General features: G+C 33.5%; 1 protein-coding gene across 1 annotated transcript in view; it reads left to right on the forward strand.

Annotated features, from left to right (window-relative positions):
- Nucleotides 1-11,584, forward strand: part of ROCK2 (Rho-associated, coiled-coil containing protein kinase 2) — a 213,877-nt gene that overhangs the window by 158,318 nt on the left and 43,975 nt on the right. The window contains exons 10-18 of the mRNA XM_006869473.1: nt 1,371-1,450; nt 2,009-2,057; nt 2,639-2,774; nt 2,875-2,966; nt 3,185-3,431; nt 4,824-4,930; nt 6,786-6,945; nt 9,605-9,765; nt 10,139-10,323. Of these exons, the coding sequence (XP_006869535.1) occupies nt 1,371-1,450; nt 2,009-2,057; nt 2,639-2,774; nt 2,875-2,966; nt 3,185-3,431; nt 4,824-4,930; nt 6,786-6,945; nt 9,605-9,765; nt 10,139-10,323 (1,217 nt within the window). The remainder of the gene's footprint in view (nt 1-1,370; nt 1,451-2,008; nt 2,058-2,638; nt 2,775-2,874; nt 2,967-3,184; nt 3,432-4,823; nt 4,931-6,785; nt 6,946-9,604; nt 9,766-10,138; nt 10,324-11,584) is intronic.

Here is an 11,584-nt window from a genome sequence, read left to right on the forward strand (position 1 = left end):
AGGAAATGGGCTTCCCTTTTCACTCTTCTTCCTGAGAAGCTTCAAGATACCACTGTTGGTCGTTTTGATTTAACTTAGGATTTAGTTTTCGGCCTATTTCCTCTTTTGTCTGCTTGTCCCGCTCCACAATCCCCATTTAGGCCTTTTTTCTAGTTGTAAACAATTAGGGCCGGCTGTGGCCATTTGCTTTTAATTGGAAACTTTCTTTTTAAATTTCGAGGAGATCTGTGCGCATGCATAGTAGAACCCTCTGAGGGTGGGGCTGGGGTACCCACTAGCTCAGGCACCTCTATAGTCACCAGAATGGAGGTGCGCAGATAGCAAGGGACCAATGAACAGATACAAAAAAAAAGGATGTCCTTGCCTTTATGTCAGCGGTTCTGCCAGTCGTCTGTGGCCGCTCTGCTCCTTCCCCCACATGGTCTCACCCAAGATGGCGGTTCCAGGAGCAGCCGAGCTTTCCGGACTGGAAAGCAATAGATTTCTTGTTTCTGCCACAAATTCCCCCAGCTATGTGCCTTCCAATCTTCGAAATATTCCTTTATCATATGAACCACATGGTTCAGAGTTCTGGTACCAGCCTCTGAGCCTGCTTGGGTCGGGTATTTTGTGTTGTTGCTGGCGGAGCTCCTTTACTACATGTCCACCCAATCTTCCATCTTTTTTGTTCCAACTGCTAATGTTGATGTTAGCAGCCTTAGATTCTTATTTTTAAGAAGAGTAAAATAATTTTGAGTATGCTTAGTCAAATATTCCAAATATTTGCTTTAATATGTTGACTTTTTAATTTTTATACTATAAGCCCAAATAGCGACCATATTTTCATATCTACCAGAGCAGTTAAAGATACTAGAATCTGTAACCTTTATTTATAAAGAATTTGAAGCTGATTGTCATACAAAAATAAGGGTATTCATACATTTGATGGTGTTTTTAAATGATCAAGGGACAATTAAGTTACCTTTATTTCTATTTTTCAACAAACTTTTTGAAGCTTCCTTGAGCTGTGATGTGATAGGAACGAAATAAGAAATTGAGTGTTATTTTCTTGCCTCTATATCGATAAATGGAACTCTGGCTTGGCGCTGTAGGATTAACACTGGACCAAAACATCAGTTTGAATTGTTAAGGTTGGTGGTTCAGGCCCACCAGCCGTTACTCAGAAACCCTATACAGCCTCACTCTGAGTCAGAACTGACTCTACAGCACTTAATAACAACAAAAAAGGAAAATGATTGTAGAGAAAAAAAAAAAATCAACGTGTGAGTCATTGTAGAGGAAAATTATGAAAAGTTAAAAAGAAGCTTATTATTTTAAGTTTCTCTTTCAATAGTCAAAGTTTATAATTACAGTTTACTGTTTTTGGACAGATTCAGAAAAAACTGTACACATTAGAAGAACACCTTAGCAACGAGATACAGGCTAAAGAGGAACTAGAGCAGAAGTGCAAGTAAGTTTTCTTTATGTAACTTTCTTTTTTAAGTTTTTATTGTGAATTAAGTGAAGATTATAAAGATCATCAATTTTTGAGTTCCGGTGTGGCACTGCGGGTTAATATGCAGGACTGCAAAGTCTGTTTGAAACACAAGGTTGGCGGTTCAAGCTCACCAGCTGCTCCTTGGAAACCCTATACAGGATCACTATGGGGTGAACCAACTCGATAGCACTTAACAACAATAACAAAAATATCAGTTTTACTTTCAAGAAATCCTACACTTTGTATTCATCTCAGTGACTACAATCCCCTCCATGCAACAACAGTTATCCCACTTCCTCCCTCTGGTTCCTGGTTCCATTCCACCCTCCTTCCCAGCCCTTCTTAACTTTGTCTTTAAAAAAATGTTGTCTGCCAGTATGTTTTAAAGATAATGTATTTAAAATTTTTATAAATTTAAGTGTGGTAACAAAAAAAAACACTACAAAGTAATCATACCATTATACAAGAATTTATAGTTTTATTAATTAGGAATATTCTTTTGTTTACTGTTTCTTTTGTGAAATTCTTTAGATCTGCTAATACTCGCCTAGAGAAAATAACAAAGGAGCTAGAAGAAGAGGTAAAGCTGCGTCATACTTCCCTACACTTTCATGAACAATTTTCTTGATACAATTTGTTGATGTCTTATTTACCTATAGGGTTTTGTTAGTCCCTGGTAACGCATATCTTGATAGACAGTAAAATCCATCTTGTAGCAGTGGTGAACAGCACTAAAATTGTGAGCTAATCATGTTATAGGACTCTTCATTCTATTATGTTTTTATAAACACAAGTTAAAAAACTATATATAGATGTTTATTGTCTTTCTCATAATGTTTAAAAACAGAGTCATCCTTTTTTTTTTTTTTTAAATGCTGTTCAGAAAATTTTATACCTTTAATTAGTATTAAATAATGATTGTTCAGTGATGATGGAAAATTATAGGAAATTTTACTTTAATTAGGTAACAAAAGATTATGGTCTTGATTATTTGAGTAGTATGTTATTTGATTTTAAAAACATGGAGAAAATTATTGTAGCAATAATATAGTTTTACTTTTTTTTTTTTAAGGTCTTTTGCATGTTTGAAATAACTCAAATGTTTATTATTTTATTTTTATAAGTACTTCCTTTTGATCATAACCTTAAGTATTATTTTAGGTTTCTTTAAGGAAAAATGTGGAATCATCAGTAAGACAGTTAGAAAGAGAAAAGGCCCTTCTTCAGCACAAAAATGCCGAATATCAGCGGAAAGCTGACTATGAAGCAGAGAAGAAACGAAATCTGGAAAATGATGGTTTGTGGTGTATAATATTAAATGCTTTTCCAGAAAAAAGATTAACTGTATATATGTGGGTTTGTTGGACCTTGCCAATGAAATGCTTTTTTTTTCATAGTCAACAGCTTAAAAGATCAACTTGAAGATTTGAAAAAGAGAAATCAAAACTCTCAGATATCCACTGAGAAAGTGAATCAGCTCCAGAGACAAGTAGGTTGATCTCAATTCATAAAATGATTATTGAATTTTAGTTATACTTTGCTGCTGCTAGTTTTAGTTGGCAATGTTATGAAAGGCCTTTGTAATTTTAGAGAGAAATTATTAGGAATAAAGCTTAAATTTTTGGTGTATTTTAAATTGTTTGTAATGTGGTAATAAATTGAAGTATTTTTTACTTGTTGTTTGTTTTATTTTTAATGGAATAACAGCTGGATGAAATCAATGCTTTGTTGAGAACAGAATCTGATACTGCAGCTCGGTTAAGAAAAACCCAGGCAGAAAATTCTAAACAGATTCAACTATTGGAATCTAACAATAGAGAACTACAGGATAAATACTGCCTGCTAGAGACAGCCAAATTAAAACTTGAAAAGGAATTTATCAATCTACAGTCAGCCCTAGAATCTGAAAGGAGGGACCGATCCCATGGATCAGAGATGATTAACGACTTACAAGGTATTAAATTAGATATTGTACTTGAATTAATCTTGAAGACTTGTATTTTAGAATAACTTTAGGTAATGGTTAGTGAACTAGCACTTATTCAAATGTACTACTATTATGTAAAGTTAGAATATTTATAATAGTGTAACATTTTATGAATGGAAGACTTACTTTCGAATAGTACAAAATATTTGAAGTATAAAATACCTCTGTAATAAATTGTGAGTCCTAGTTAAATTAAACAACAATTGTAGAACTCCTGTTTATAAATAATAGCTACAAAGTATAGAATGGGTTGCTGGCCCTGAGGCTCAGAAAGAACCACAGCCTTGGTGGACACCAAAGTCAGTAGATATAACATAGTCCACAAAGACAGTGTTGTACACCCTATTCTGGTGAGTAGTGCCTTGGGCCTTCAAAACTTTTGAGTAGTCATGTAAAGTGTAACTGTAGTTCTCTCTGGGTTCAGAGCAAAGAAGAGCGAAGAAAATCAAAGATTCAAGGAAACAATTAGCCGAAAGGACTAATAGTCCACGTGTACCCCAGCAGCTACTGCTGGTGACAACTCTGGAAAGGGATAACAACAGTAGACTCTAAATAGAGTGGGAGAAAAATGTGGAACAAAACACAAACTCATAGAAAAGACAAGGCTTACTGGTCTGACCAAGACTGTTGGAACCCCCAAGACTATGTATGGCCCTCAGACACCTTCAGGCCTGAAACTGAGCTCACCTCTGTGACTTAACTTTCAGGCAAACAGTAGGCCTATAGGGTGAGCAATAACAGCAGGGTGGTACACACTCCTTAGAAGAATTAAGGATTCAATATTAAAAGGGTAGCATTTGCCCAGGAATACATAGAGTCCTGGTGTGGTGCTGTGGGTGAATACCTTGGACTATGACGTTAATGTGAACTGCAAGGTCAGCGGCTCAAGCTCACCAACTGCTCCTTGGAAACCTTATATAGGGTTCCTGTGGGTCGTAACCTACCCAGTGGCACTTAATAACAACAACAACGTGGCGCTGTAGGATAAGCACTAGACTGCAAAGTTGATTTGAACCGCAAGGTGGTGGTTCAAACCCACCAGTAATTCCTTGTAAGTCTTTTACAGTATCACAAAGGTCAGAAAGCAGGAATGGGTAGGAAAGAAAGATTAATATAAATGGGAAACTTAGGGAAGAAGTGGGAAGAGTGCTATATTACATTGTGGGAATTGCAATCAATGTCATGAAGCAAAATCTGTGTGATTTAGTGGTTGGAGAACCAATTTGCTCTTTAAACTTTCACCCAAGTGACAATAAGAAGTTTTTTTTAAAAAAGGTTACTTCCAAATGTTTTATTCTTAATTAAATGAATATACCCGTGGGTTTATTGTTTGTTTGTTTTAATGCTGTTAATTTTTAGGTAGGGTATCCGGCCTAGAAGAAGATTTAAAGAATGGCAAAATTTTACTAGCAAAAGTAGAGATGGAGAAGAGACAACTACAGGAAAAATTTACTGATTTGGAAAAGGTAAAGCATGTTAAACATTAGTTATTTTTGTTAAAAATAACACTTTTTACTTGGAAAAAATATTCTAAAGTAAGGGAAAGCAGTAAGTGGAATATTTCCATATAACTCGTTGGTTTCTTTCATATTTAGACTTGGTTATGTAGACTAGGGATTTATATTTTTGGCACTAGATAAACGATTCTTACTATTCTTAGATGTTCAGAAAAGGACTTTGGGAGTGTGTTTTATGAAAATCCTTTTCAGGTCCAAATAAAAGTCAAATTTTGACTCTCATCATGACTTAAAAGTGATGCAATATAAATTTATGATGACTTTTAGCATTTATGGGTTTTCCTTTGAAAGTACTTACTGTAAACCAGGGAGGACTTAGAAAGCCTGTGCATTTATTATTTTATTTTCATACTATTACTCAATTGTTTAAATATTTACTGCATAATCTGAAGTAGAAATATCAGGATATGATTATTAACTTATACAGTCTTGCTGCTAATGGGTAACCTTTGAAGGAATAAGCACATAGATAATTCTAATGCATTGTGGTGAATAAAGTGATAGAGGTGTGGACAAATGTATATATATGGTGCTCAGCATTAGCCCCTAATCTGACTGAGCAGGAATGGTTGGCAAAACAAAGAAAGACTTATTCTGCATTGGATGGGGAGGATAGCATAAACAAAGGCATGGAAAATAGACAGTCTCTGTATTTAAGTACAAATTCTTCAATATATCTGGAGTATAAAGTTAAGTGCCATTGAGTTGGTTCTTAGCCATAACTACCCTGTATAAGGTTTCCAAGAAGCAGCTGATGAGTTTGAATCTCTGACCTTGTGGTCGAGTGCTTATTATGTGGAACCAAAGAGTAGGAGTCATCAAACTTTATAGTTTTTTAAGGTAATGGTGTAAGCATTTTAGGCTTTTAGGTCATTTGGTCTCTATTGCAGCTGTTCAATACATAAAGAAATGGCTTGGCTATGTTTTGATAAAGCTTTATTTATAAAAATAGATTTCAAGCTAAATCTGGCCCAAGGACCTCAGCATGGTCCTCATGTAAACGTAAGTAGTTACATGATAAAAAGGAGAATATAGAGCTAGACAGAGGTTAGATGATGCAGGATTATGCATATTCTCCTAAGAAACTTCGACTAGATTCTCTAACCACTGAAGGCCTTTAAATTTGATGATGATCTTATTAGTTGTTGTTATTGTTGTTGAGTGTCATTGAGTCAGTTCTGACTCATAGCAACCCTTTATAGGGTTTCTGAGGAGCACCTGGTAGGTTTGAACTGCCGACCTTGTAGTTCACAGTCCAGTGCTGATCCTACAGAGCCACACCAGGAATCCTTATTAGAGGTGCATTTAAAATGGATTACTCTGTACAATAGAGAGTCTAGATTTGAGAAAGATAAGTTTAGAGACAGGAAGATTAGTCATATGGCTTTTGCAGTAATCCAGATAAGTAGTCATGAAGACTTAGCTAATGCAGTGGTTAAAGCGATGGAAAATAGGAATGAGTATGAGAAATAGTTGAGAGGAATATTCCGTAGCAGTTAGCGATTAATTAGATAAGCCTGTGAGTCATTGTCGAGGATAAGTCCTAGAATTTGATGAAAAGACATATAGTGGTACCATTAACTACTAAAGAACGCATAGCTCAGTGAGAGATGACAATAATGAATCCATTTTGTACGTAAAGCAGAATGAGAGCAAGCACATAGTAGATGCCTGTTGTAAAAAGTTTGAATGAAAAGAGAAATACTGACTAATCTTACTAAGCCTTTTTAAAAAAATGACTTTAAAAGTTTTTGCAATTATGAGCCACTCTTTGTTGATAGCTGCCATGTTAATTCTTAAATAGGAAAAGAGCAACATGGAAATAGATATGACATACCAACTGAAGGTTATACAGCAGACCTTAGAACAAGAAGAAGCTGAACATAAGACAACAAAGGCACGGCTAGCAGATAAAAACAAGATCTATGAGTCCATTGAAGAAGCTAAATCAGAAGCCATGAAAGGTATGCATTTTTTAAGTAGGATATGTCAGCAACATTTTACTGATGATTCTATCTTCAGCTCTGGTTTTGAAAACTTTTTTGTATTATCCAATAACAACATCAAAAATTAAGGAAGTTTTGCATATATGTTAGTTTTTCTTTATAGTAACATCATTTCTAAGATAAGTCCAAACACAAAATTAGTCAGCCAAATTTTTAGATTAGGGAAAGTTATTATTTTAGTGACAGTTGTATATATAGCATTCTAGACATACTCCACTCAGATTTTGAAATATGATCCTTTTATAATATTTGATATTATTTTACATCTTGTCTTTTATTACAGAATTCTCATGCCTTACATGTTTATGGAAAATAAATATTTAAAAATAATAGCTGGCCTAACTAGAATATCAATTCACTGAATATTTTGAATTCTGGCATGATATAAAGAGTCTGGCCAGATTTAGTCAAAGCCATGTAATACTAATAAAGCAGCCTGTATCTGGTAAATGTTTTAGAATACTTTCTTATTCCAAACTGTTATTTAGTATTATGATGGATTCGACATTTCAGAGGAAATCAGTGCTTTAAAGTGTACTTGTGAAAGATTATTAAAAAGCTCTTAAAGAGAAATTTTGTGTTGAAGCAAAACATGACTATCAGTAAAAAATATTGCCTTTTAATTACTGCATGTAATTACAATTGTTGTTTTCTTGTTAACATCAGTTTAGTTTTAGATACTAATTGGGGATGATAAAGGATTACACAGGCATGTTTTATTTAGACTAGTCCAATTATAAGAGAGGAAGATGGTCGACCATGTTACTTTTTCTTCAGCCTAGGAGATAGAATTGGATTTTATTTGTGTTGTTGAGGTAGAATTTATGAGTGATAAATGCAAAGCAGTTTGGCATTTGTAGCATCCTACCCAAAAGAAGATTTGAACATTTTCATTATCTCCATAAATTCCTTGGTGCCTCTTTTTATTCTCTGTGCATATTTTAAATGAGTGTATTTGTTGATAAGTTATTCCCTAAATTGATGAAAAAAGCCAATTTAGTGTAACAACTACCACTGTTTTCAAACTATGCTTCCATCAGTAATGTGCTAAATAATGGTTTCCATATTTTACACAAGTATACAAAACAAATTATTATAGATGGTATTTAAATTCTGGTCTAAAGCCTTTGTTCTTGGATTAAGACTATGGTTTGCAAGTTACTAGCTGTGTGACCTTTCTGAGCCTTGTTTTCTGTAAAGGGGTGATGCTAAATACAATACAAAGTTGTTGGGAGAATTATGAGTTCGTAGTAAAAATTAATTGTGGTATGTAAAGTGTTTAGAACTGTTAGCTAGAGATTAATTATTAATAATGCCTTTTTATTAATATTTTGTGAAGGCTATGCATTAAAATTCAAAAACTATAAGTTTAATTTTTTCCTAACAATTTTTACATAAATGATAATTAGATTTTGAACATTAGGTATGAAGGCGCAAAGGAACCCTAGTAGGATTGGAATAGAATTATTAGTGAGAATGTAAAAAATATATTCTGAGTAACTGATAGCATAGACAATAATAAAATCACTTGATTATTTCTAAACTTTTCTTGCTCTTCATTTCAGGTTTTAAAAAGGTTTGTAAAAGCCTTTTCTGATTAATAAAACAAAACAAAATTTTATTACAAATTATTTAGAAAATACCATATAAATAAATAAAAATGACCTGTGATCCTACTGAGAGTGTGGTGGCTCCATACAATGAGCCTTGTACTGCAAAGCACAGATCTGTAGTTTGAGACTACCAGCCACTCTGCAGCAGGAAGATGAGGCTTTCTGTTCCAGAAAAGATTTAAAGCCTTGATAACCCTATATAATAGGGTCTCTGAGTCAGAACCTGCTTGACAACACTGAACAACAACAACAAAATTATCCTACTAATTAGAATAATAATACTTTGCAAGTTTCCCCCCTTTTTTTAAAAAAAAAAAAAAATGTTGGTTTGCCTTTTTACTTCTAAAATAACAACTTTTTTTTTGTTTCTTTTTGGTCATTAAGCATTTCTAATAATGAACACTTTGCAAGTGTTTCCCATGCACCAGGCAGCATTTAAGTGTTTCATCTATATTAACTCAAAATCTTTATAATGTCTTTATTACAAATATAGCAGGAAACACAGATGCCCAGAAAGGCTGGTAAACGTACTCAAGGTCAAATAACTAGTAAGTGTCAAAGCCAGAATTTAAATATAGGCAATTGGTTCCAGTATCTTACCCTTTAAATATAATTTCAAACATCTGCATAATAAATTTTAATACAGAAAGAACTATGATGGTAATAGGTTCTACCTGGAATGTTTTATGAATAATTTTAACATTGAGAGTGAGAGACACAGAGCAGGAAAATAAATCTTTACTTAAAATATGCAAACATTAAAAAAAAAAGGCAGAATTACCTTGCTTCCATAAGAGTGGATGCAATGTTGCAGCATGTGATAAGATTTTTATACTTTGCAAATGAAACTTCTAGTTTTAAAAAATATGATATTCTTGACATTTCAAATGTAAATATTTTAAGGCAGCATCATTTGGTATAATTTTTATTAGCATTGTTTTACATGTCTGATAAGCTTAACTTTGTTTCTACATTCTTGGTTATATTCATTTTTGTTTCAATAGAAATGGAGAAGAAACTTCTAGAGGAAAGGACTTTTAAACAGAAAGTGGAAAACCTGTTGCTGGAAGCTGAGAAAAGATGTTCTATATTTGATTGTGATCTCAAACAGTCACAGCAAAAAATAAATGAGCTTCTTAGACAGAAAGATGTGCTAAATGAGGATGTAAGTAACAAGTTTACTAATAAATAATAGTAAAGTGTCTAATGAATTAATAAGCTACATTTATTTGTCTAGGTCCAATGATAGCTTCATAAATAACAATTTTTTCTTATAAAATAATATTTTATATAACCCATTAGCTTTATTAATTATACTAAATGCTTTAATCACTTTTAATTTTAAACTTACTTTTACTTGAAAGGCCATATTTTATTTTAAATATATATTCATGTTTTTTGGAGGGAAACCAAAACTGGAACATGTATTTATTAACCATGTAAGGGCAAAAATCTTTTACTTTACCTTGCTTGCTTCTAGCTTCATTGATAAGAAATCAAATGATTTGTTTATATACCAATTATAAAAATTTTTTTAGGTCAGAAATTTGACATTAAAAATAGAGCAGGAAACTCAGAAGCGCTGCCTTACACAAAATGATTTGAAGATGCAAACACAGCAAGTTAACACGTTAAAAATGTCAGAAAAGCAGTTAAAACAAGAGAATAATCATCTCATGGAAATGAAAATGAGTTTGGAAAAACAGAATGCTGAACTTCGGAAGTAAGTTAGTTTGTTGAGATACAATTTTACTAATATATATAATAATTTTAATTATCATACGTAAATGATCTTAATTTTGGTTTATATGGAGGTTTTCATTAACCATTGTATTTTCTTGACCACATTTCTTTTTCTTTCTGTATCAGAAATATATTGAGTACCACTGTTGTCCTTCAAGAAAATTGTATTTGATTCTCCAGGTATTGATGTTGGAGTAGAATTAATGTCTGTGATCTTTATTCCCTTCTCTTAAGATCGTTCCTCAGAATTGTGCCTTGTATTTCCTGTCCGTCTGCTGTTATTTCTTTAGTTTCTGAAACTTAGAAATGGTTGTCTTTGAACCAAACATCATATAAATTATTCATCATTTTGTAGAGTATATTCTAGTACTAGGTGCTGTGGGCTAATGCGTCATACTGCAAAGTCATTTGAATTGCAAGGTCGGTGGTTCAAGCTCACCAGTCGCTCCTTGGAAACCCTACACAAGGTCGCTATGGGTTGGAATTAACTCGATGGCACTTAACAACAACAACAACATACTTAATTTACTCAGAAAAATAGCATGTTGAAAATACTTTGAAGATGTGTAGTAATATGCTGTTACTAATATTTGTTCCAGTTTATTAGTCATATTTGTGTAAGAGTCATATTGCATTGCAGTTACTTTATGAGATGTAGTCAGTAGAGTGAAAAGTGCATAAGCTTTGGAGTCTGACAGACATCAGTTTGAATACCAGTTCCACAACATTAGGCAAAGTGTTACACTTCTCTGAGCCTCCTATCACACCTTCAAAAGAGGGCAGTAATAGTTTATTAGGGATCTTGTAAGGGATAACGACAGAAAGCATCTAGAAATACTGGTGGGAGTGGTGGTGTGCTGTGGAGTTGGCTCCGAATCATAGCGACCCTGCATAAGGTTTCCGAGGTTATAAATCTTTATGAGAGCAAAAAGTCTCATCCTTATCCCACGCAATGAATGGTAATTTTGAACTATCGACATTGAAGTTAGCAGCCCAACTCATAACCACTACGCTACCAGAGCTCCGTTTAGAAATGGTAGGAATTATTATTTTTACAGGTATTATTGCTACTACTACCTCCACTACCGTCAGCACCACCATTACTACCACTACTAATGCAAAAACTGAGACTTGTATTAGAATATTATTATCATTGCTACTTTCCTGCTTTTTGTATACTATGAGGTTGATACTACCTAGGAAAAGATGGTTATAGTAGTCAACTTTTTTTTTTTTTTTTT

Source organism: Chrysochloris asiatica, unplaced genomic scaffold, assembly GCF_000296735.1.
Source record: "Chrysochloris asiatica unplaced genomic scaffold, ChrAsi1.0 scaffold00131, whole genome shotgun sequence".
In the NCBI taxonomy this organism is placed as follows: domain Eukaryota; kingdom Metazoa; phylum Chordata; class Mammalia; order Afrosoricida; family Chrysochloridae; genus Chrysochloris; species Chrysochloris asiatica.